The 24,152-nt window shown below is 56.1% G+C and overlaps 1 protein-coding gene across 5 annotated transcripts in view; it reads left to right on the top strand.

Moving 5' to 3' along the window:
• Positions 1-24,152, top strand: part of FNBP4 (formin binding protein 4) — a 28,256-nt gene that overhangs the window by 1,181 nt on the left and 2,923 nt on the right. For 2 of the 5 annotated variants that reach the window (XM_073346693.2, XM_078853120.1), the window contains exons 2-15: positions 4,379-4,471; positions 5,988-6,124; positions 6,410-6,599; positions 6,983-7,130; positions 7,234-7,354; positions 9,192-9,536; positions 10,701-10,911; positions 16,239-16,357; positions 16,981-17,085; positions 17,895-18,028; positions 19,003-19,181; positions 19,841-20,154; positions 23,004-23,148; positions 23,250-23,509. In XM_073346693.2, coding sequence (XP_073202794.2) covers positions 4,379-4,471; positions 5,988-6,124; positions 6,410-6,599; positions 6,983-7,130; positions 7,234-7,354; positions 9,192-9,536; positions 10,701-10,911; positions 16,239-16,357; positions 16,981-17,085; positions 17,895-18,028; positions 19,003-19,181; positions 19,841-20,154; positions 23,004-23,148; positions 23,250-23,509 — 2,501 coding nt within the window. The other 3 variants (XM_073346694.2, XM_078853121.1, XM_073346695.2) reach the window with 3 other exon arrangements.

Raw genomic sequence — 24,152 nt, 5'->3', positions numbered from 1 at the left:
CGTGCTGGGGGGGGCGAGGGCCAGGAGGTGTATAGGGAGGTGGGGGCAGAGGTGGGTGTCTGGGGAAGGGAGGCAGGGGCGAGGGCCGGGGCTGTATAGGGAGGCAGGATCTGGGGGGGTATCCGAGGGGGTTGGGGGCGGGGTGTGTAGGGAGGCAGGGCGGGGGGGGTGTCCTGGGGGGGCGAGGGCCAGGAGGTGTATAGGGAGGTGGGGGCAGAGGTGGGTGTCTGGGGAAGGGAGGCAGGGGCGGGGGCGAGGGCCGGGGCTGTATAGGGAGGCAGGATCTGGGGGGGGTATCCGAGGGGGTTAGGGTCGGGGGAGGGGTGTGCTGGGGGGGTGAGGGCCAGGAGGTGTATAGGAAGGTAGGGTCGGGGAGGGGATGCCCGGGGAAGGGAGGCAGGAGCCGGGGTGGGGTATCCGAGGGGGCTAGGGCTGGGAGGGGGTGTGCTGGGGGGGGTGAAGGCAAGGGCTAGGAGGTGTATAGGGAGGTAGGGGTAGAGGTGGGTGCCTGGGGAAGGGAGGCAGGGGCGAGGGCTGGGGCTGTATAGGGAGGCAGGGGCCGGGGTGGGGGTATCTGAGGGGGCTAGGGCTGGGAGGAGGTGTCCTGCGGGTGTGAGGGCCAGGAGGCGTATAGGGAGGTAGGGGCAGAGGTGGGTGTCCGGGGAAGGGAGGCAGGGCTGTGATGGGGTGTCTGAGAGGGGTGGGGGTCCCAGAGGGGCGGGGGGTGATGCCCTGGGTGGTGTGTTTGTCCCTTCCAGTCTGTTGTCCCCTCCCCGGCAGGGCCTGTCCACCCCTGGTGCCAGCGCTGTGCAGTGTGGGTTGGGCCCGGGCCCTACCTGATGGCATATCTGTCCTGACTACTCGGGGATGGCTGGCAATGGAGGGGCAGCACCCGCCCTGCCAGCCGGGCTCAGGGTGTGGGAATTGGCGGAGATCACACCAAGTTCCCTCAGACTGTCAGTTTGGCCTTAGATGCTGGAACCTCGACCTGTCCAGCCAGCACCAAGGGTTACATGAGGAGTGTGTGGTTTAGTCCTGAGTGCTTCGTGGCATTGCGGGGGGGGGAGAGGGGGGGAGAATGGGGGTTTGGCTAAGTCAATGCTGTAATGGTAAAAAAAGGTTTGGGGAAACTAACTGAAACTGAAGTCCATACTCCCCAAAAGAGCAGTGAGCTAATAATGTTTGCTGTCTGTTACACTGCTGGTAGGAATGGCGCCAGAAGATGATTGTTAATCGCCCCTGCTCCATGGTCGGGCAAGTTTCTATATTGCATTCTAGCGCTCGCTGGCAGGGCAGTGGACACAGAGCTGCTGGCTGGATTTCTACATGTGTATTGTATCCCTTTCTGGCAGGGATGCAGTGTCTCTGAGCAGTTTGCTATGTGTGTGTTGTAGCCCTAGCTGGCACAGTGGTGGGTACAGGGTCAGTCAGCGTTTTCTAAGTGTGTGTTGTAGCCCTCATTGGCAGAGTGCAGGGTTGTGTGGTGCCTTTCTGTGTGTTGTAACTGTCACTGGCAGGGCGGTAGGTATGGGGTCACTAGGTGGGTGTCTACATGTGTATTGTAGCCCTCACTGGCAAGGTGATGAACACAGGGCTGCTGATCTCAGCCTGAATAGCTGGGTGCTGCCGTACAGTCTAATGGAGGGGTTCTCAAACTGGAGGTCGGGACCCCTCGGGGTCATGAGGTTATTACATGGGCGGTCGTGAGCTGTCAGCCTCCACCCCAAAGTCCACTTTGCCTCCAGCGTTTATAATGGTGTCAAATATATATGTGTTTTTAATTTATATGGGGGGGGTCTCACTCAGAGACTTGCTATGTGAAAGGGGTCACCAGTACAAAAGTATGAGAACCACTGGTCTAATGGGTCAGGTTATCTCTGGTAGCATGTTGGTGCATCGCATTTATTTAGGGGTTTCTTTATCGGATTGCAGACCTGCAGGGCTCTTCCTTAGGTCCTCACAGCTCTCTGATGCTTTTGTTTATTGTCTGGCCTGTGGCTGCCTGGTCAGTATGGGCTGTGTCTGCCTTTCCAAAGTAGGAGTGGAAGCTGTTGGGGTGGTTGGTTCTGTTCATCTCTCCCGAGTTGTCTGCTCAGCCCCCGTGTCCTTTGCTCCTGCTGTGAGTGGCTGGATTCTCTACCTATCGCAGACATGGCATCGCGGAGTTGTGTAGTGGCAGTCATAGTTTGGGAGCAAAGGGTCTGTAGATTGTGGAGGTAGGTGCTGGAAAGGGTAGCGCTGATGTTACACTCTGGGGTTTATTCCCTTTTTTTGCTTGGTGCGTTACTGGCATCTGACCTTGGATGCAGCCCTGCACAGACTTAATTACAGCGTGTTCTGCTTTGGAGCAGAAGGCTCAGTCTTGGGTAACAGATTGACTCAGTTGCTCTCAATGGATGTAGCAGGTCTTGGAGAATGGGACACACGTGCACAGCTGGACCAGACCCCCCCAGTCACTGGCAAAACAGTATCTCGTCCCATCCATTGCTCCCAAAAGACCATTCTGCCATTCCCATGGTGGAAGTTAATGTCTTCTCTTGCACTTCCCGGCCTCCCTCCCCACAGAACCTATGGCTTCCCTGACCTAGCCCAATGAAAAGGCCTCTGCCGTGTTTGCCTTAATGATGTGATAATTTCACCAGTGGCAGCCCCCAGCTCCTAGTCACGTCAGTGCCGGGTTAGTGCCTCGCTGGAATGGCAATCAGTATCTGGCAGAAGGGAGGCATAGATCCTTGTCCAGCTGTGCAGTGAGCCACCCTGCAAGTTGCCTGAATTTCAGATTCTAAAACATGGGTGGACAAACTTTTTGGCCCGGGGGCCACATCGGGATATGGAAATTGTATGGCAGGTCATGAATGCTCACAAAATTGGGGGTAGGGGTGCAGGAGGGAGTGAGGGCTCTGGCTGGGGGTGCAGGCTCTGGAGTAGGGCCAGAAATGAGGAGTTCAGGGTGCAGGAGCGGGCTCCAGGCTGGGACTGAGGGGTTTTGTTGGCGGGAGGGGGATCAGGGCTGGGACAGGGAGTTGGGGCATGCGGGAGTGAGGGCTCTGGCTGGGGGTGCAGGCTCTGGGGTGGGGCTGGGGATGAGGGGCTTGGGGTACAGTCTCTGGGCTGGGATCAAGGGGCGGGAGGGGGATCAGGGCTGTGGCAGGGGGTTGGGGCGGGGGTTCAGGCTTCGGGTGGTGTTTTCCACAAGCAGTTCCCAGAAGCATGTCCCCCCTCCGACTCTGAGGCGCGGCTAGGTGGCTCTATGTGCTGCCCCGGTTCACGGCCAGTGGAGCTGCGGGGGTATGTAGGAGCCGGAGCGGGGTTCCTGACCCTTCTCCCCAGCTGGAGCAGGGCAAACCCCCAACCTCGCGGGAGCTGAGGGCCACAGTAAATGGTCTGATGGGCTGGATGTGGCTCATGGGCCGTAGTTTGCCCACCCCTGTTCTAAAAGAAGCTTTGAGCGGAAAATAAAGATCTCAAAATACAGTTGTTAAAACACGTTCTGTGCCAGTGGTCTCCACACGTTCAGCGCAGTGACAATAAGGGACCGAGTGCAGAGCTTGAGGCCTGGGCTTCCTGCCTGTTCTGGGCAGGAGCCAGGAATCAGTGGCATAGCATTCTGGGAGTTTCCATGGTGGGAGTGGTGCTCAGGGCTCCTGCACAGCAGGGATCTGCACCTCAGCTAAACCTGTACAGTAGGTGACTAAGCCATATGGTCTCTGGGGAATTTCCTTGGAGAGATTAGCAGCTGGGCAGTGGTGGTGCTGGAGCTGCTCAGGGGCACAGGATGGGGAGGTTGCTGTGCTGTCTGCCCGCAGAATGGCCTGCAGCTGCTTGGCTCCACCTGGGCAACAGCACGGGCACAGCTGTCCCTTTTCCTGCTTCACGTCATGCACTTCTCTGCTTCCACTTCCCTCCTTAAGACATGCTGCCTACAAGCAATCAGCCAGCCCACGACTCTTGGCGAGAGCTGATTTTATTTATTTATGAAAGAGAAAACTTGGCAGTGAGTCCGAGCTGCCCAGTTGTGCACACGGCCCGTTGCTGCCATGCGTAGCCGCTGGTTTTTTTTCATTGCCTTCCTCCTCCCTCTCCTCTGCTTGGTACAGTCACTTGAGTCATGTTTGAGGTTCGGTTGTAACCGTTTGGGGGCTGGGGCTATGCTGTCTGGATGGTACCCCAGGGCTGGGAGCAGAGCCTGTGAGTGCCTCCCCAGGACAAGTTGCAGTGACCATCCCAGGGGAGCGTGTGGAGTGGAAGATGTTACCCCACACAGTGCTTACTGGGAAATGGGAGCAGGGAGTTCCCCTCCCGGCTTCCTTTGGTGGCAGAGGATCTTCCCTGGATGTGGGCCACTGAAGTGCCTGTCACTTTTCCTTCCTTCACCCAGATGAACCCGAGGTGACTGGGGAGGTTCCCAGAACAGCTCCAAACCTGCCCCAAATGACTGCACCTGCTGGACCGGCAGCTGTCAAGCCAACAGGTAGGTGGGGCATTTCTCCTCCTTTGCTCTCCCTAGGCTTTAGCACAGACTGCAGTTACTGAGGGCAAGCAGCCAAGTCTGTGTCTGTCTGGCGCTGGACGCTCTAGGCACAAAGTGCTGTCGTTGGAAGGCAGCTCGCAAAGGCAGACATGGCGTTTGGGCCCTGGTCTGCGTGTGTGTGAAGGAGGCTTTAACAGGTCCTTCAAAGCAAGCTCCTCTTGCTTATGCTTTGCCTTGGAAGGCTCAGGGCTGTCGGTCTTGTTTTCCTGTTTCACTGAAGGATTTCACAGATGACTCAGCGGATTGCCATCTTCCTCAGCTCTAATTGATGATGAGGTGGTGTTGAGTCTTTAGTTAGCTATTTATTCCAATCCTTTGGCTTTGTTTTGGTCGCTCAGTCTCATGCAGTTTGAAAAAAAATCCCTTCCCACCTCAGTCAGGGTATGTCTGTGCTTAAAATGGCATCTCCCATCGCCATAGTTAATCCACCTCCCCGAGAAGTGGTAGCTAGGTCAATGGAAGAATTCTTCCATTGACCTAGCTCTGTGTACACCAGGAATTAGGTCAGTATCGATAAATCTCTTGAGTGTGAATTTTTCACACCCCTGAGATGCAAGCTATATTGATATAGAATCCTAGTGCAGACCAAGCCTCAGTTAGGGTCAAGTGTCAAACCCTCTAGTCCTCCACAGACTCTTCTGTCTAGCTGGTTTTTCCAGGTACCTGGATTTGTAACATGAAGAGTGAGTGGAAGAAACTCTTCAGGCCCCTTGTTAGTGACCATTATGAAATAAAACAAGGAGCAGATACAATTGTTTTTTCCCCTCTGTCCTCACCTTTAGGGCCCATCAGGGAGCCATCTTTTGGAATTTGTGCGTACCACTGAGCTAACCACCCCAGGCTGGAATCCGGAGCTGAGTGCTCTGTTGGCCCCTGGAGGGAATGGCTCCATCTCAGTGGAAAGGTTGCTGGCAGAGGGCTTTTTTCATTTACAGCAGTTCCATGCTCGTGGCCTGATTTAGCTCACTGCAAGATGATTACATCTGTTTTGTTACTTGTTCAGATTTAGTCAGTAGTTAAACAGTTGAAATGCCTACAACTCTGGGATAGGCAACTGGCTTTCCTGATTTGTAGTGCTGCCCACAACAATTACCTCGATAAGCTTTAAATCACACAGCTCTGGCACATTCCGGACTGCCCTGAATAAGTACTTAGGAGGGAGTACCCTGTGACCTTGCCATTTCCAAAGCAGAGGTCTGGTAGGGATGTGTGGGGCCCACATGGCACATTCAGCATAGCAAGCTTCTAGCCTCCATGGTTACAAAGTTGCATCTTGTTTTAAATGTGATTATAAGCCCTTTGGGGCAGGGACCATGTCTTCGGTGTGTCAGTTCAGTGCCACGAGACCCCAAGTCTGTACCACAGTATGAGTAATGATCATCTCAGAGGAGCTGCCTCTAAACCCAGGCAGCCGAGGGTGGAGGGAAACTCTCACTGGTAACTCTCTTCTGCCTAGGTGGCTTACGTTTGCTCGGTGCTTACGCAGACAGTGATGATGAGGAGGGAGAGGCACCTGAGAAATCAGTGCCGTCCACAGATGCAAACGGCAGCAATTCGACAGACATTGACAGCACGCTGGCAAACTTTCTGGCGGTGAGTAGAAATCCTGCCCTGGGTCTCAGTCAAGGGACGACAGGCAGGGCTCCAGGGTCACCACCTTCTGACCGACCTGAGCGTGCTTATGGAGAAAAGTGGGCGAATGAGCTTTTGCTGGGGTGGAAGGCAGGGTGGAGGATGAAGCTGGTGGACAGGGTTCCAGGGCTGCTGAGTTTGGAGGACTCACCTGGGGTAGCAGCTGCTCTCTCCACGTAGGGGAATACGCTGATTGTCCCAAATCTGGGGCTTCAATTCATTTGTAAACATTTTGTGTTTTCAAAGGAGATTGATGCCATTACAGCTCCGCCCCAGCCTGCTGAATCAACTGGTGCCTCCTCTGCGCCCCCGCCGACTCCGCCGCGCCCAGAGCCGAAGGAGCCTGCCTCGAGCCATCCCTCGGCTACGGCGAACGGGACGGGCTCTGCCCAGCCGGCGGAGTGGCAGTATGACACGCAGTGCTCGTTGGCAGGAGGTGAGCTCTGTTGCCGGGTTCATCTGCCCCAGGGCGTGCGGGCAGCCATTCCAGCCGGGGCGCTGGGGGGGCCTCCGTCCCTGGCAGCACGCCAACCCCCGTGTCCCTTTCATTGCCTGGAAACAGCCGCGTTCTCTCTAGCTGTGATGTCAGAAGATGAATGTTGTGCTGTAGCCCCAAGAATGAAACACTTAGTGGCCGACACACACAGGTTTGTGTCTTCCAAGGGCTATTGGTGAGTGGCTGGCGCGTGGGGTGAGTTCAGGGACAGATGGTGGGGTCCCTGTCTCCTGAGGCACGTGGAGGGGACCATGGTGCCTAGCGCCGGGCTGCGGGCTTAGGAGCATCCTGCTCACTCACGGCCTTTGGTTCTCTTCCCTCAGTGGGCGTGGAGATGGGAGACTGGCAGGAGGTCTGGGATGAGAACACTGGCTGCTACTATTACTGGAACACGCGGACCAACGAGGTGACCTGGGAGCTGCCGCAGTACCTCGCCACCCAGGTCCAGGGGCTGCAGCGCTATCAGCCCAGGTGAGGCCAGCAGGGCGGGGCCGGGCCATCTTTGGGGCACAGAGGGGGTGGTGGCTCTGCCTGTTGGTATGTGCCCGTCACAGCCTCTGCTTTCCCTCCCCAGTTCTGTGGCAGGTGTCGATGGGAGTTTCCTGGTGGCTGCAGACCTGTACCCTCAGGAGAAAGGGGTCACGGTTGCCAGCATTAGCCGAGGGACTGTCCTACCCAAGCGAGAGGTGAAGAAGGTCAGTGGGAGTCACCCCTTTCCTTGTTCCTGCAGAACATCTCAATGAGACGCTCTATCACGCTGCAGGCCAGCCTCACCCCTGGGATCCCAGGGAACAGAGGGGCCAGGAAGGAGCTAGAGAGCTCAGAGGAGCCTAAGCTAGCCATTGAGTTTGGACAGCTGGGTGTCTCTAAGGCCAGGCTCCCCATCCCCACCTCCCCAGGTGGAAAATCCTGCTCTAGTGGTGGGATGCATGCTCCAAGTGCCATTCTGCTCGAGAAATGGCTCCAATGGATCCTGTGTTCACTTGGCGCTCTCCTTACCCCTGTAGAAGGGCAGCTCAGCACGGCAGCTGGGCATTCTCTGGTCTGGTCTGGTCACCTGCAGGAGGGGTCTGGGGGTATAGGTATGAAAATTGGATTGTGTGGAGGGGCTGTGCAGGCTCCGAAACAAGGGCTGCCTTGCTGGGTGGATCCTGCAGCACTGAGCACGTTGCCAGCACTGGGAGCTTTTGCTACTCCTGGGCATCTGATTCCCTCTGTGGGGCTGGCACAGTGCAGCAGTCGGCAGTACATGGCACCTGGCTAGCAGCGCAGAGAGACTCCTGCTTCCTCTGCTGGAGCTGCGTCGACTCAGCAAGGCTAACAGGAGCGATGTGGGCGGCCTTTGCTCTGCACACACCCTAAAAGCTGCCCCGGTGACTAAGACGATGCCAGGCCAAGGCATCACTTTGAGGGGAGGAGCTCAGGGTTTGCTGTGCCAGATCAGAAGGACAAAGGCCAGGAGTCTCTGTTTTGATGAAGGTGTAAGGAGCCCTTCACAAGGCAGTGATGGGCCAATCTGCCCCCAGAGACCGCACCCTCCAATAACTGGAGGCTGGCTTTTGCCCTCCATAGAAACTCCTGCTCCTCTTTCCAGCCCTCCCAGACTCTTGGCCTAACTGACAGTTTGTGGCACTGAGTTTCCCAGGCTGATCATGTAGAGAAGCATGTATTCTCTTTCTGAATGTGCTGCCCGAGGGACTCACTGACCTTGTGGCTGGGAAGTGTTCTGTCTGCACTGTCCCCCCGTGTAACATCCCTGGTAGGAGTGGGGGGTGAGGTGGAGTTTGAAGGAGGACAGGCTTGTGGAGGAGTTCAGAGAGGGCATGCCGTGCATAGCGGGCCACATGGAGTATCCAGCTGCATGGTAACAGAATAAAAACTACTGGCCATCTTCTAGTGCTCCGCCCCCCCCCTCCCCAGAGCAAACAGATATGTTCCCCAGGAGGCCTGTGTTCAGTTCTGGATCCCCCACCTCGTGAAGGAGACGGGTCAGAGGGTGGAAAAATATCCATGGGAAGGGTCTGCAAAGGCTGCAGCTGTCCAGCTTAGAGAGGACATTGTGGGGGTGAGGGAGGGGAGGAGGGCCAGACGCTCCCAGTAGCCCCTTCTCCCAGGCTGCACTCAGGAGTCCCTTGCTAAGAAGAAGTCCCCGTACACCATGCCCCATTGATGTTTGAGTCTTGCAGGCCTTCAGCGCACCCCAGACCCCAGCAGCCCCGAGGGTCCCAGAAGGGATCGGCCATAACTCGGTGTTTGCTGCGTGGGATGCAGCGGGTTAAGTACTGAACCTCTCACAGACACGGCTAGGAAGGTACTTTCTCTAGAGTTCTTGCACCTTCCTCCTAAGCCTGGTTGGTATCAGAGGCTGGAGGATGGCTGTTCCTGGATTGCTGCAAATCACTGGCTGGGAAAAGGCCCTCATTGCAGGGATCTCTTGTTCCTCCCTCTGCCGCTGTCTGAGAAGCCCTCGGGCTGTCGGGCAGTGGCGATTCTGGAGTGGGAGAGAGCCCGTGACTCTTGTCTGTCCCACAGGAGGTGAATGAAGGCGTCCAGGCCCTCTCGAGCAGTGAAGAGGAGAAGAAGGGGGTGGCGGCATCCCTGCTGGCTCCGCTGGTCCCTGAGATGGTGAAGGAGGAAGAGGAGCGCTGGAGGAGGAAGGTGATCTGTAAGGAGGAGGTGGAGCCGGTGCTAGCGGAGGAGATGGCTGCGGGGGAAGTGGCGGTGGCTGCTGACAAGCAGGACCCTTGCAGGGATGCTCTGGAAGACCCTTCCCAGGAGGGTCTGTGCAGTGTAGTGCAGTCAGGGGAGAGCAGCGAGGAGGAGGAGGAGGAGGAGCAGGACACGCTGGAGTTGGAGATGGTGTTGGAGAGGAAGAAGGTAAGTGGCAGCTGGGGGAAAAGGGGGCGGGTGCTGCCGGGCTCCTGTTGGAGGGAACCCCTGTGTCATTAACAGTCCAGGTGGGCCAAGAGAAAACCTAGCCACAATTGCCCTGTGTGGTCTGTGCCAGGGAGTAAGTGGGGGTTCAGGGGCTGCCCCCCATCACCTACGGGGCAGAGTGCCCAGGGAGACACCACACAGCACGCTCCTTCCTCCGGCAGAATGACCCCATGGCCGTGTCTACGCTGCAGGTGCTGCGGTGCTGCAGCTGTGCCACTGTAGAGTGGAGGCATTGTGCAGCAATGGAGGGGGTTTTTCCAGTGCTGGAGGAACATCCCTCCCCCACCTACACCCCTGAGCGGTGGTAGCTAGGTCATCAGAAGTGTTCTGCTGCTGCCCTTCTCGCCCCTACACCGGGAGTAGGTCGGCATACCCGCAGCGCTTAGGGGGCAGGTGCTTTTCACACCCTTGGCCGCCGTAGCTAGGTCGATCTCAATTTGAAGTGTAGACCAGACCGAAGTAGCACTGTGCTCCCCGCGGTAGGAAGCAGGGCTGGAGTAGGAGAGCAGCAGTGGCTGGAGCATTGCATGTAGAAATCCGGGCGGGGGGAGGTGTTTTGTGACCCCCTGTAGCTGACACTGTTTCAATTCCCCAGTCGGAGAGAATTGCCAGTGGATGGAAAGCTCTGAAAAGAGTCTCTCTCCTCTGGAAAAAGGGACTGCTCCCCAGCTCCGGGGGCCAATATCAGGGTTCCCATTATTACCGCCCCCCTTCACCACGAGCACACTTGTGCCAGGCTGATGTGACATCCGCCAGTGGATTCCCAGATTTCTAGGCCAGAGGGGCTCGTGACAACCTAGGCTAGTGGTTCCTAGACTTTTTGCCAGGGCAACCCACTGACTACACCTTGTCTGTTTTTTTTTTGTGACCCACCGTTACATGTATGCACCTCTGCACTCATTCCACAGGGCTGGGCATGGCGACCTGGCGCAGGGGGTCGCAGCCCCACTCAGGTTTGGCCTGCCCGCCCTCTGTTGTGAGGTCACCTCCTTGCATATCAGCAGGGGTGCAGCTCCTCCTGAGGCTTTGCCCTCCTCCCCTCCCCTTCTGTGAGTGCTGGGGGCTACTCCCCAAGGCGGCACTCACCCTCTGGTCTCGTGGCAGGCGGAGCTGCGAGCCTTGGAGGAGGGAGATGGCAGTGTCTCGGGTTCCAGCCCACTCTCCGATGGGAGCCAGTCAGCATCTCTTGACACAGCGCCCAAGCTGCCCTCCATGCAAGGGAAGTGGAAGCTTTTTGTTGGGGTTGCCAGCCCAGAGTCCACCAGCCGTGGCTCTAGCAAGACTGGCCGAGAGACTCCAGAAATCAAGGAAGCAGGTAATTTGAGACACGCCTCCTGAGCCAAAGCCCTCGCTTCCCAGCCAGTGACTGCAGGGAGAGCCGCACCCTCATGCACCAAATTGCAGTTTTCAGCAAAGTCTCCTCCTTTACATCGCAGGGGTTGGCAGCTTGAGGGTTTGTCTGGAGGGGGCAGGGCACGGGCCGTGTTACTGCCATGCCGATCTCTTTCCTCTCTCTGCAGCCCAGCAGTGGTAATGCCTGGGTTATTAGCAATGAATGTCTTCTTGCGGGGCTCTGTGTATGCCCTCTACAGGGAGGAGCACCCCTGGCACTTGGAGCCCAGAGCCCTGCAAATCTGCAGAGAACTGTTTTATATCCATGGATGCGGATATTCGTGGACCATTTTTGCGGCCTGCGGATCAGGTGCGGATACAAATTTTGTATCTGCCCGGGGCTCTGCTCTCGGGGAGCACGCAGAGCGATGGGAGCAGTTCAGAGCTGGCTCGTGGGACAGAGGTTGGCTTCACTGTATCAGTTCATAGAGCTGGGTGGTTGTGAAGGGTCTGTGCTGAGTCTCTGATCAGCACTAGCCATACAGGGTTTGCACTGCAGAGCCTCGCAGCTGTGGACAGCATTGCCACCGAGCGGCTCCGTTCCTGACAGGGTGCTTGGGGGTACGTCCCATCTGCCTCCAGCAGTCCTGTGGGGTGGTTCAAGGCTTTGTCCTGTGTGACAGGTCCAAGGGCCCTGGAGAAGATCTGGGGGCTATGGGGTCATCAGCGTATGCATCAAACCTGCTGTCTGTCTCACCTCTGAATGGGGCAGGCTGCTTTCCTGGTGTCTGGCTGGGATAGGGTTTGGGTTGAGAGCACGGTGGGTGGGTGAGGCAGAGGTGATGCTTGTGGGGAAGGGACTTGAGCAGTGGTGGGCAGTGGCCACTGTTCGCCGTTCCCGGTCAATGCAAGCTGCAGGAAGCAGCACGGGCTGCAGGGAAGTGCTGGCCACTGCTCCCATTGACGGGGAATGGCTAACCGTGCACAGGGAGCTGCTGGCGGCCGTGCCTACGGACGGTCAGTGTAAACAACCTGTCTCAGGCCCACCAGCGGATTACCGTAATGGGCCGCAGGCTGGATTTGAAGCTGCGGTGTGGATGTTTGGGGATGCTCATAGACTGCGCTTGCTGCTGGGGTCTTGGGTGTATTGGCCAAATGCCCCCATTTCTGTGGGTCAGGGGGTGCCACTCCTTTCTGGTCTGGCCTTTGCTGCCACGAGCTAGGCCAGCCTCTCCTGCAAACCAGAAGTGCACACTGAGCAGTGCCTGGGGAGCTCTGCATGGGCCTGCCCACCTGGTCAGTGGGGTCGGCAGCAGGGAGCAGGTCACACCAGTCCTTGCTCTGCTGTCCTTGCTTCCTATTGGCTTGCAGCACGGGAGCCCGTCTGCGAGGCTCTAAATCAGTAGTTCTCAAACTTTTCTACTGGTGACCCCTTTCACACAGCAAGCCTCTGAGTGCGACGACCCCCCCCCCCCCCTTATACATTACAAACACTTTTATATATTTAACACCATTATAAGTGCTGGATGCAAAGTGGGGTGGAGGCTGGCAGCTCATGACCCCCTAAGGTGTCCCGACCCCCTAGCTTGAGAACCCCTGCTCTAAATGGCCTGGCAATCCGAGACTCCGCTTTCCCTGGGACCTCCTGGTCAGCATCAAATGCTCAGTGACCACTGACCCAGCCCACACATATTGACTGCTAGGGCTGGAGGCAGAATCCGTTGTAGACTTCTGGTTGCAGGAGGCAGGGCTGGCTGGGCAGGTGTTATATTGGTCCAGTCCACTGCTGTATTTGAATCCCTGGTCCTCGCAGTGCCCTGTATGTGGTACTTTGTGCATGTGCCCAGGGACTGCCAGATGAGGCTCAGTTTCTTGCCCAGTGGTTAGTTGCGGTGTGGATTATGGATACACCCATCTGGACGGGCGGGCATTCCAGAGCTGGGGTGGAGCAGAAGTCCTGCCTTCCTCTAATATAGCGTGAGGACTAGCGAGGGCTGACTCGTTAGGCTGGTATAACGGTCTGACTTGTTAGGAGCACTTGTCTGCATGGGCTGATCCATGGATCTGTGACAGAGTCTGGAGCCCTCCATGGCACAAGAGGCCAAGCCAGACCTGCCAGGCCCTGATTAACCTAGCACACCTCGAGAGGGCTGGAGGTTTGTCCCGGCTTCTGCATTCTGTGTTGCAGGGTATTGTATAAACCAAGCCAGGCTGTCTCTGCCCCTGCTGCTTGGCTTTCTGGATTCCAACTTCTTGGGCAGTTTGGCCTTGAGTTCCCCAGAGCCCCTCTTCTGCCACAAAGACGGCTGGTTTCACAGCTTCCAGCATCCTGGGCAGCTGTGCCACACGGATCGGCCACGGCCACGGACAGCTACGCCCCATGGATCGCTCCCCGCCTGGGTCCCCACCATGGACAGCTGCGTCCCATGGATCGGCCCCTCCGGCGCCTGTCATGGGTAGCTGTGCCCCATGGATCAAGCCTCTGGTTTCTATGCCCCACTGACTGGGCCACCAATTCCCTACCATGCCCCTAAGGACTTCTTGCTTCAGGTCCAGAGCGCCCTTACAGATTCTCTCAATGTAGCTGACAAGGTCTTTGTGACAGGGACAGTCTGTTACCCTGAATGTACAGTGCCTAGTGCAGGGGTCCCATGATCTCAGCTGGTTCCTAGGCCCTACCATAATTTCCAGGGTTGTCCTTCTATCCTGTGGCAGAGCAGCATGTGTGATTCCCTTGGTCTGTGAGTGCCGCTTTCAAAGGTCACAGGGAGGCCTCCTGAAAGGAGGAAGCCAGGAGGAGTCAGCAGGTGCCAGAGACACACACCTCCCCACACCCTCACCCCAGAAAAACATTCCTATATTGGGCTATATCTTGGTGGCTGCCTCCTGGCAGGCTGCTCTGCAGTAACTCATGGTACTAGAGGATCTGAAGGCCTCAGCAGCTCCAGAGCTAAATGAAGGACCCCTGTGCATTCTCTCACTGACTGGCTGGGCCTCTTCTTCCCCCCTCCCACCCCCAAAAGTTGACTCTGCCTCCCGAGCCATGGAAGGGTGGGGAGCTGTTCTGAAGGGTCTGGGGACCTTCTTCTACAATAGAGGAAACCATGCAGATAAATGTCCTATTGGCTGGGTCTAGGTTCAGGAGCCAGTGGAGGAAAGCAGAGCCATTGGCTGGTGTAGGGCAATTCACATGGAGTGGGCGGGAGGGGATTGGGGTAGGAGGGTCTCAGGCTCATGGTGGAATGAGATGGGCAGAAAGAGGCGAGTTTGTGGCTGACTGTGCACTAGAGCAGTCCTTGCCAGGCCTCTGCTCTTTGCCTTGACTTGAGAGCACCCAGAGGATGCCCGGATCCCAGCACCCAGACCCTCAACTCTTACAGTGGTGGTGGTGGTCATAGCTGGAAAAACCCACCTCGTAGCCTAGAGACTAAGGCCCTGGGTAGGAGCAGAGACGGCTCCTTGGGCAGCAAGGAAGCTGCGAGCTGTTTGTTCCTGGTGTGTTCAGCGGACAGGACTCCCTGCCCATTCTTTGTAGGTAAACAGGATTGCACCAAAACACAGACCTGGTTGGTGTTCTCGATTTCTCCTCTGAATGGAAACAGCCCTGCAGAGGCCTGAGAGTTGATGAACAGCTCAGGCTGGGGAACTGAGATTGTGCAATAGCTGATTGTCCAGCCCCATTAACAGCCCTCCTCCCTCCCTAAGGGGAGTGGCCTCTCCCCTAGCTGCCTGGCCCTGCTGGTGGGGAGGGCTGGGTCTGTGTGTGGTGCTGTAGAGCCGTCCTTGGGTGAGAACAGCAGGTGCCGGCCGTGCCATCCTAAAAGGTGTCTGGTGTCTATTACACTAACACCCAAAAGCTCCAGCCAGTATCCGGCATCGTGACCGCTGCTGCACAAACAGAGTAAGAGACAGATTAGAGGTGATTTGCCTGGGATTTCATTCTTCCTTTGGGTATGTGTCCTGCTCTCTCGCAGGCCTTCGCTGGCTGGGCTGGAGGGCTGCTCGGGGGCAGGTCTCGTGCTCTGAAGGAAGGAGCTTGGGGTTGAATCTTTAACAGCAATGTCCTTTCCCCGTTCATTAGTCACTGGAGTTAAATACCTGTTGGCGAACTGGAAGGGCTGCGTGAGGTTTGCCTTGTGGCTTAGTGAACATGGTATGTCTATCCAACAAAAAACCACGTCTGCGAGTCTCATCCCGGGTCAATGACTCGGGCTCTCACTATGCAGCTAAAAACAGCTGTGTAGACATTCCCGCTCAGGCTGAAACCCGGCCACAGGGGAGGGTCCTGGAGGCTGGCCTTCAGCCTCTGTGGGAACATCTACACAGCTGTTCTTAGCCCCGTAGCCTGAGCCCAAGTCATCGGCCCAGAGCCTGAGGCTTGCTGCTGCCATGGGTTTGCTTGTTGGGTTGGCGCACCCTTAGGGACTTTGGGAGCTTTGTCTGCCTGGCTGCTGTGGGCCAGGAGCAGGGCTGTAGGTGGGATGTGTATCGGAGCTCAGCTCTGTATGACTCCTGTAAAGCCGCCCTTTATTATTATTCGGTGACTGCAGTGAAATAGGTGTGAACTAGCTTGCTGGCTGTCTTAGGCCAGGCCTACACTACAGGGTTAGGTCAACGTAACCGGCCGTGTATCGACCTAGTTGTGGGAATGTCTTCACTTAAATTTGGCTCCCACCGACATCAGTGCCTCTCTCTGCCGATTTAGTAACAGCACCTCCCCAAGCAGCGTAGAGTCACGGTCACTGTGATGAGGTCGACGCAGTGTCAGTGTAGATGCTGTGTTGCTTACGTTGACTGTAACTGGCCTTCAGGAGCTGTCCCGCAATGCCCCACACCAGCACCGCCACTGATGCAAGCACTCCTGGGGAGGGTGGGCACCGCCAACAGAAGGAGCCACGTGTGCACTCACGAGCAATTTAACAGCCGTGGCTACGTGCCAGTGTAAGTTAGGTCGTAGTTTGTAGTGTAGACATCGCCTTAGTCTTCTGGCCTAACCACGGCCTGGCTTCTTAATGGGCAAAAAGCCCTCATTTGCAAACAATAAAGGAACAGAAGAAGATGCTGTCTACTGCTCCTCTTCAGATGCCCTGTTTAAATCTCTGCCTGCTCCCATTCCCTTCTGAGTCCACAGAGTCTGCCTGGGAGGCCCAGGCCAGACCTGAACTTTTTAAAATAGGACAGAATAGGGCCAAGCTTCTTGAATTGACTCCCTCCCACAGCTGCCTGCTGATGGGGGGCCGTGCAGTGGGTGGTGATTGCGCTGCCCTGTGGGAACAGTTAGGAAAGTCTCATGTGTTTTCTCTCCCTCAGCAGCGAGTGCAGAAGCAGCTGAGGAGACGTCAGACAAAGAGCTGGAGCCAGAGGAGGTCCAGGACAAAGTGAAAGCGCAGGGAGCGCCCAAAGCAGAAGATGAGGAGCAGGACCTGAAGGTGGGTGGGCGGCAGGGAAAGGAAGAATTTGGTATTGACTAGTGTTTGGGTCTCAACTGCGTCTCTGTCCGGGGGGTGTCCCCAGATTGCCTCCCATCCTCTCTCTTGAGGGAGCCATGTGGGGGTTGGAGCATGGCCTTGGAGCCCCGGAGCGCTCCGTTGGGTGGCCCTCTGGCCTCAGCCCCAGGTGTAGGTGGGAATTTGGAGGGTTGGGGACAGCAGTGGAGCTGGGTTTGGGGTATGTGAATATTGCTCATCTCTCTGCTCCTGAGAAGCAGTGTAGCGCGTGGAGAAGGCAGTGGCTGTGTGGTGCTGGGGGGCGGGGTGCCTACCACTCAAGTGTAACTCCTCCAAGTCAGAGATGGAGGAGGCTTCTTAGCTCATCACAGGGCAGGCTTGTTCCCTGCTGGGTAGCATGAAATGGCTCTGCTTGCGGAGTGCTGGGATCAGGGGAGGCGGGTTCTGAGTCAGGCACTCCACACAGCTTCACTGCCTCCCCCACCTGCTCTTAGCTACCCGGGGGAGCTGGGGCATAGCTGCGTGAGCACTGGCAGTCCTCCCCCGGGGCCTGCGGGCCGTCTGCAAGCCGATCCTCACCCCTTGCGTGCCTTGTCTCTTGGCAGTTTCAGATCGGAGAGCTGGCAAATACCCTGACTAGTAAGCTGGAGTTCCTGGGCATTAACAGACAATCCATGTCCAACTTCCACATGCTGCTGTTGCAGACTGAGGTAACGGAAGCCTTTGACCCTCTTGGTGACCTGTGTGTGTCCCTGGGAATCAAACATCCTTCTATTTCCTGAGTGCTGGAAGCCAAGCTGGGCCCACTGCTCTAGCTCTAGGCAGCTAACCACTGTCCCCCTTCATCGTCTGATTCCTTCCCCCAGACAGAACAGGTCCATGTCCCTGTGCACCACCCACAGGTAGGGTCCTACCAAATTCACGGCCATGAAAAACGCATCACGGACCATGAAATCTAGTCTCCCCCTGTGAAATATGGACTTTTGTGTACTTTTACCCTATACTATACAGATTTCATGGGGGAGGCCAGCATTTCTCAAACTAGGGGGTCCTGAACCAAAAGAGGGTTTGGGGGGGGGGTCGTAAGGTTATTGTAGGGGCGGTCATGGTATTGTCTGCGTTGCTTGCAGAGCTGTGTGGCCAGAGAGCGGAGGTTGCTGGCCAGGCGCCCAGCTCTGAGGGCAGCACTGCCGCCAGCAGCAATGCAGAAGTAAGGGTGGTAATGCCATACCATGCCACCCTTACTTCTGCACTGCTGCCTTCAGAGCTGGGTCAAGACTCCTACAGTTGCAACGCTGTGAAATTTCAGATGTAAATTTCATGATTTAAGATATTTAAAATTTTTAAAATCCTGTGACTCTGAAATGGACCATGAACTGCCCCTTTGCCAGCAGAGTGCAGCAGCTCATGTCTTCTCCTCTCCCCGCATACCCCCGTGCTGCCCTGCTGCTGGATTTACTATTGCTACACCCTCTCTTTAATGCCGAAGTGTGACAGCTTCTCTGCTTGCTGGCCCTAGACCCGGATTGCAGACTGGCGCGAAGGAGCTCTCAATGGAAACTACCTCAAACGCAAACTGCAAGATGCAGCCGAACAGCTAAAACAGTATGAAATAAACGCCACCCCTAAAGGCTGGTCCTGCCACTGGGACAGGTACGCACTCTTCTCCCCTTTTCACCTTTGACCTTTGACCTCTCAGACATGATTTGTGACCATCACCACCTGACGACGTTGGCGACATCTGTACGGAGACTGAGAGCAGCTGCAGTTAGCGGTGCTGGGCAGGCAGAGAACCTCCGGCACTCACAGAGTTTGGGCCAGCCACCAAATTGGAGACCTAAAAAATCCCTGTTAAAAAAGTGTTTGGAATGGCTTTGGGTCGGTGATTGGACAGAGCTGGTTTTTACTCTCCCGAGTGTAGCTGCGCTGAGGAGGGCGGGCTCGGGGGGTCGCGCATGCGAGAGCTCTGTGCACTTTGCAGGACCTCTGGATCTCTACTCCGGCTAACAGCACTGACCCTCAGGAGAGCCCCCCTGGCTGCGGATGGGAACCAAGCGCAAGATTACTGTCTCCTACCGGCAGGTCAGACCCAAACATTTCTTTTTCTATTTGGCTTTTCTGGATTGTTTGTTCATTGTTTGAAATGTTTGCTCTTTTGTTTTTCAGCTCCCAGAGCCTCTCCCTCTCTCTAGCGTTCACTGTATGTTTGACACCAAGAGTATCATGCATGGGACCTCGACAGCCCATGGGGGGAGCAGCCACCTTGCTTAAATTGGGCTGCTCCCTGTTTGTACTCCGGAGGCAGTTCCTAACAGTCCTGTTCCTAGAGAGAGCTCGCCCCCCTCTCCTTCCTCCCGGTGAACATTAGCCAGCTTTCCCAGCCCTTCTCTCTTGGAGGGGAGGGCTCGGGGCTGGATTCACAAAGCCAGCAATGCAAACAGCTTTGAGCGAGCTAGCTCTGACCTCCCGCCTCCCTCCTCAGAGTTGTTTGTTGCCTTTGTGAATGGCAGCCCTGGTAGAAGAGGGGCTTCCCGGTGAGAGCCCAGCGCTGTCGCGGGAAAGGCCCATGTCTGCGTGTCGCTGCAGGGGAGGGAATGTAAAGCCGCCTGTTCTTTCTTGTGATCTAGGGACCATAGGCGCTATTTCTATGTTAACGAGCAGACAGGAGAGTCCCAGTGGGAGTTCCCGGATGGTGAGGAGGAAGAGGACGGGCAGGCCCCGGACAGTAAAGCTGAGGCTGTTCCCAAACCAGCTCCAAAGGAGAAAGCTGAGTCCGGTGGTGAATCCGCGGTGGAGAACTCCACAGGTACTGGGGAGCCCAGGCTGTGAGATGGGGGAGCGGGAAGCAGTGTGGACTGGCTACAGGGAGGGTGTGTGTGGCTACAGATGCTGGAGAGCTGCTGATACCAAGGATGGTGCAACGGTTAGAGCACTAGCAAGATCTGGCTTCAGTTCCCTGCTCTGCCATGGATTCGCTGTCTGACCATGGGCCGCTCCCTTCTTGTCAGAGTTCCCATCTGTAACAGGGTGTGAGGGCCAATCTGTGAGCTGGTGAGGGGCCCCGATGGTGGGTGATAGGGCCAGAACAAGCTCCTCTGAGCCAGAGAAAGAGAAGAGGGTCCCTCTGCCACCAGTGAGCCGTGGCTCAACACGCCATCAGGTTTCGGTTAGCCGTGGACAGCGGCTGAGCCGTGGACAGGGTTAACCCAGAAGGGAGGCACTGTGCTCTGGGCAGCTGGAGTCGCACTGCCACACGCTTCCCCAGGAGCCCTCGTGCGCAGAGGGCACGCAGCTCCTCGCCCTACAGCTCAGGCAGAGAGCCTGTGGTGCGCCGTACGTGGGCCCTGCGCACGCCTGCCGCTGCTCGGGGGAGGGGATCAACACAGCTGCGCGGAGGAATGGATGGGTTGTGGCACGAACAGTTCCAGGGCGGGTTGTCAGGCATGCACCAATGTGTCTCCTCAGGTCCTCTCAGCAAAGAGCCCTTCTCCAGCCAAGTTCCTGCCACGTCCCTTGTGCCGCTCACTCCGTTTTGGACTATGCTTCAGTCTTCTGTCCCCGTGCTCCAGCCCCCTCTGCCCTTGGAGGTGCCCCCACCTCCTCCACCCCCGCCAGAGTCACCCCCGCCGCCCCCGCCACCACCACCGCCTCCTGGGGAGGACGGAGAGATCCAGGAGGTAGAGATGGAGGACGAGGAAAGCGAGGAACCACCAGCCCCAGGAACAGAAGAAGATGCTCCTCTGAAACCGCTTCTCCGCCCAGCCGTCACCAGCAGCCAGGTGAGGGCGGGGAGTGACCGCTGCCCGGGGCGGGCCCCGGATCGGGTGTGCTGTGTGAAACAGGCAGCTCAGCATCACTTGGCCGGGCGTGTTTCCCAGTGGCTCTGTTTTGTGTCCTCCTGCGGCAAACCCCTGTCACCCCATGGGTGAGGGCTAGCTGCCTAGCAGCTCTGTCTTCCCCCCACTCCCAGTCCTGGGAGAGAAGGTTTTCATGAATGATATACCCTCTCCAAAAGCCATTGCCAGGGCCCCTCCCAGGAGGCTGTGGAAAGGAGGTGGTCCTGGGACGTTGCTCAGCCCTGGCTCTTGGGGGGAGCAAAGGTGAGTTTTAATGGGCAGAGAGGTCATTGGGCATGCCGTGGTTCTGCACTGTGAACCGGCGAAGAGGAGCCTAGGGGATCAGTGGAGGTGCAATGGATAAGGGGCAAAGTGTTCCTTAGTGAGCTGCCCAGCTCCCGCCTGAGTCCGTGCTGCTCTAGAACAGCCTTAAACCCCTTATTCTATGCGGGAGGATTTCACCCTCGTGAAAGGGTTCCTCTGCCAGGAGTGCAAAATGTTTCCCCCACACGAGGCGGAGAATCCATTTGTCTCCTGGGGCGGGGTCATGTTAAACGGCAGACCAAAGGCGCACAAGACCCAAGGCCCCTCTGTGCTAGCAGTTCGCTTGGCTGTGCTCAGGAGCAGCTGTGCAAGGGACAGGTAGGGGCAGCAGCTGCCGACGGGTAGGAATTTGGTGTGGGCAGTGGGTGCCAGCTGCACCAGGGTGATTGGGAGGGTTGACACAGGGGGCAGTGCGGTCCCCGAGCCAGGCCAGAGCTGTAGGGGGGGACGGGCAGTGCGGCAGACCAACACAGTGATGGGCTCCCTCCATCACTGGGTCACCCAGGCTTAGGTTCAGCACTGCCTTGGGCTGTCTTGAGTAAGCACATCTGCTTGCCAGAGAGAGCCCCCATCAGAGGGGCACTGGGTTTAGCTGGCTCAGCAGAGGGGCCTTGGAGATGTCTTTAACGTATGATTGGAGAATTGCTAACATAGTTCCTATTTTTAAGAAAGGAAAAAAACGTGATCCGGGTAACTACAGGCCTGTTAGTATGACATCTGTAGTTTGCAAGGTCTTGGAAAAAATTTTGAAGGAGAAAGTAGTTAAGGACATTGAGGTCAATGGTAAATGGGACAAAATACAACATGGTTTTACAAAAGGTAGATCGTGCCAAACCAACCTGATCTCCCTCTTTGAGAAAGTAACAGATTTTTTAGACAAAGGAAACGCAGTGGATCTAATTTACCTAGATTTCAGTAAGGTGTATGATACCGTGCCACATGGGGAATTATTAGTCAAATTGGAAAAGATGGGGATCAATATGAAAATTGAAAAGTGGATAAGCAATTGGTTAACAGGGAGACTACAGCAGGTCCTACTGAAAGGTGAACTGTCAGGCTGGAGGGAGGCTACCAGTGGAGTTCCTCAGGGATCAGTTTTGGGACCAATCTTATTTAATCTTTTTATTACTGACCTTGACACAAAAAGTGGGAGTGTGCTAATAAAGTTTGCGGATGATACAAAGCTGGGAGGTATTGCCAATTTAGAGAGAGACCGGGAAATCATACAGGAAGATTTGGATGACCTTGTAAACTAATAGCAATAATAGTAATAGCAATAGGATGAAATTTAATAGTGAGAAGTGTAAGGTCACACATTTAAAGGGATTAATAACAAGAATTTTAGTTATAAGCTGGGGACGTATCAATTAGAAGTAATGGAGGAGGACCTTGGAGTATTGGTTGACCACAGGATGACTATGAGCCGCCAATGTGATATGGCCATGAAAAAAGCTAATGCGGTCTTGTGATGCATCAGGCGAAGTATTTCCAGTAGGGATAAGGAGGTTTTAGTATCGTTATACAAGGCACTGGTGAGACCTCATCTGGAATACTGTGTGCAGTTCTGGTCTCCCGTGTTTAAGAAGGATGAATTCAAACTGGAACAGGTACAGAGAAGGGCTACTAGGATGATCCGAGGAATGGAAAACCTGTCTTATGAAAGGAGACTCAAGGAGCTTGGCTTGTTTAGCCTAACCAAAAGAAGGTTGAGGGGAGATATGATTGCTCTCTCTAAATATATCAGAGGGATAAATACCAGAGAGAGAGAGGAATTATTTAAGCTCAGTACCAATGTGGACACAAGAACAAATGGATATAAACTGGTCATTGGGAAGTTTAGACTTGAAATTAGACGAAGGTTTCTAACCATCAGAGGAGTGAAGTTTTGGAATAGCCTTCCAAGGGAAGCAGTGGGGGCAAAAGACCTATCTGGCTTTAAGCTTAAACTTGATAAGTTTATGGAGGAGATGGTATGGTGGGATAACATGATTTTGGTAATTAATTGATCTTTAACTATTCATGGTAAATAGGCCCAATGGCCTGTGATGGGATGTTAGATGGGGTGGGAACTGAGTTACTACAGAGAATTCTTTCCTGGGTATCTGGCTGGTGAATCTTGCCCATATACTCAGGGTTTAGCTGATTGCCATATTTGGGGTCGGGAAGGAATTTTCCTCCAGGGCAGATTGGAAGAGGCCCTGGTGGTTTTTTGCCTTCGTCTGTAGCATGGGGCACGGGTCACTTGCTGGAGGATTCTCTGCTCCTTGAAGTCTTTAAACCACGATTTGAGGACTTCGATAGCTCAGACATAGGTGAGAGGTTTATTGCAGGAGCGGGTGGGTGAGATTCTGTGGCCTGCGTTGTGCAGAAGGTCGGACTAGATGATCATAGTGGTCCCTTCTGACCTTAATGTCTATGAATCAATGACTCAGTCCAGCCCCCTGACTGCCCACCCCCTCTTCCTGCAGAGTAACTCCGAAGGCAGCACCTCCACTGCCCTCACCGCTAAACCACAGAAGAGGAAAGCCGGTGAGATGAGCACGGGGCTGGTTCAGCGAGCAGCGACCATTGGCAGCTGTCCCGTTCTCTACAGCCAGCCCGTCATGGCAGCCAGTGAGTACCAGCCCTGGAGTGGCCTATCTGAGGCCAGAGCGGCATCTGCAGCGGGGGCTGCCAGGGACTTACCAACCTCCATCTCTCTGCTGTATCCACAGGCCCTCAGCCCATGGGGCTGAATCTCCAGCCGAGTTACCTGGGCGTGACCGCACCAGCCATCATGAGCTATTCGGAATGTGCCGTGCCCACTGGTCTCGCAGCCACCATGGCGCAGCCAGCCCCCGCACGAGGAGCCCTCCCTGCCAAGGGGGCCATGGAGCAGCCACCTCCCCCGCCTCCACCTCAGCCGCCGCCACCGCCTCCCCCAACCACCAAAGCACCGCCTCCCGAGAAACCTCGCAAGGGGAGAAGGGACAAGGTAGGGGCGGGCTCGCCACTGCCCAGGCCTGTGGGGGAGTCACTGGAAGATCCAGGCTGTGCATGCAGGGTGGGCATGAGCAGTGAGAGAAGAGTCAGGACTTTGTGGCCTTGGGAGACAAGTCGCTTCCTTCTGATTGTCTGTAAAGGGGAGGCTGGCTAATGTGTTGTGCACCTTGGGGTCCCTGAGTGAAGGGCTGATGCTTCAGGCAGCTTGCTTCCACTCGTGGGCAGTGGCTCCCCTAGTGTGGGGCAGGTCAGCCCCCAGAGGTGCGTGGGGCCAGCGCTGGGCTAGCAGGGCTTGCTGCTAGTCAGCATTGAAGTGGCTGGGGGGAAAGCTTCTCTCCCTGGCAGTAGCTAGACACACCGCTTCCCTGGAGTTCTTGGGGCTCCTCCAGCATTAAGAGGGGGGCTGTGTCCCCGTCCCTGACTGGGCCTGTAGGCGCTACCGTAATACACCTAATAAATAATGTACAGCCCCTAGCACAGTGGGGCCCTGACCTGTGGCTTGCAGCCACTATGGTAATATAGCAGTGTGTGACAGGGCTTGTGCCCCTGACTCTCAATGATCAGCCCCTCTCATCCCCCGCCGGTCTCTCCCAGCCAGCCACTGGAGCAGAACGAAGTGCTCGCCTGGAAGCATT

Source organism: Lepidochelys kempii, chromosome 6 (assembly GCF_965140285.1).
Source record: "Lepidochelys kempii isolate rLepKem1 chromosome 6, rLepKem1.hap1, whole genome shotgun sequence".
Taxonomy (NCBI): Eukaryota; Metazoa; Chordata; order Testudines; family Cheloniidae; genus Lepidochelys; species Lepidochelys kempii.
This window is presented reverse-complemented; position numbering and strand designations above follow the sequence as displayed.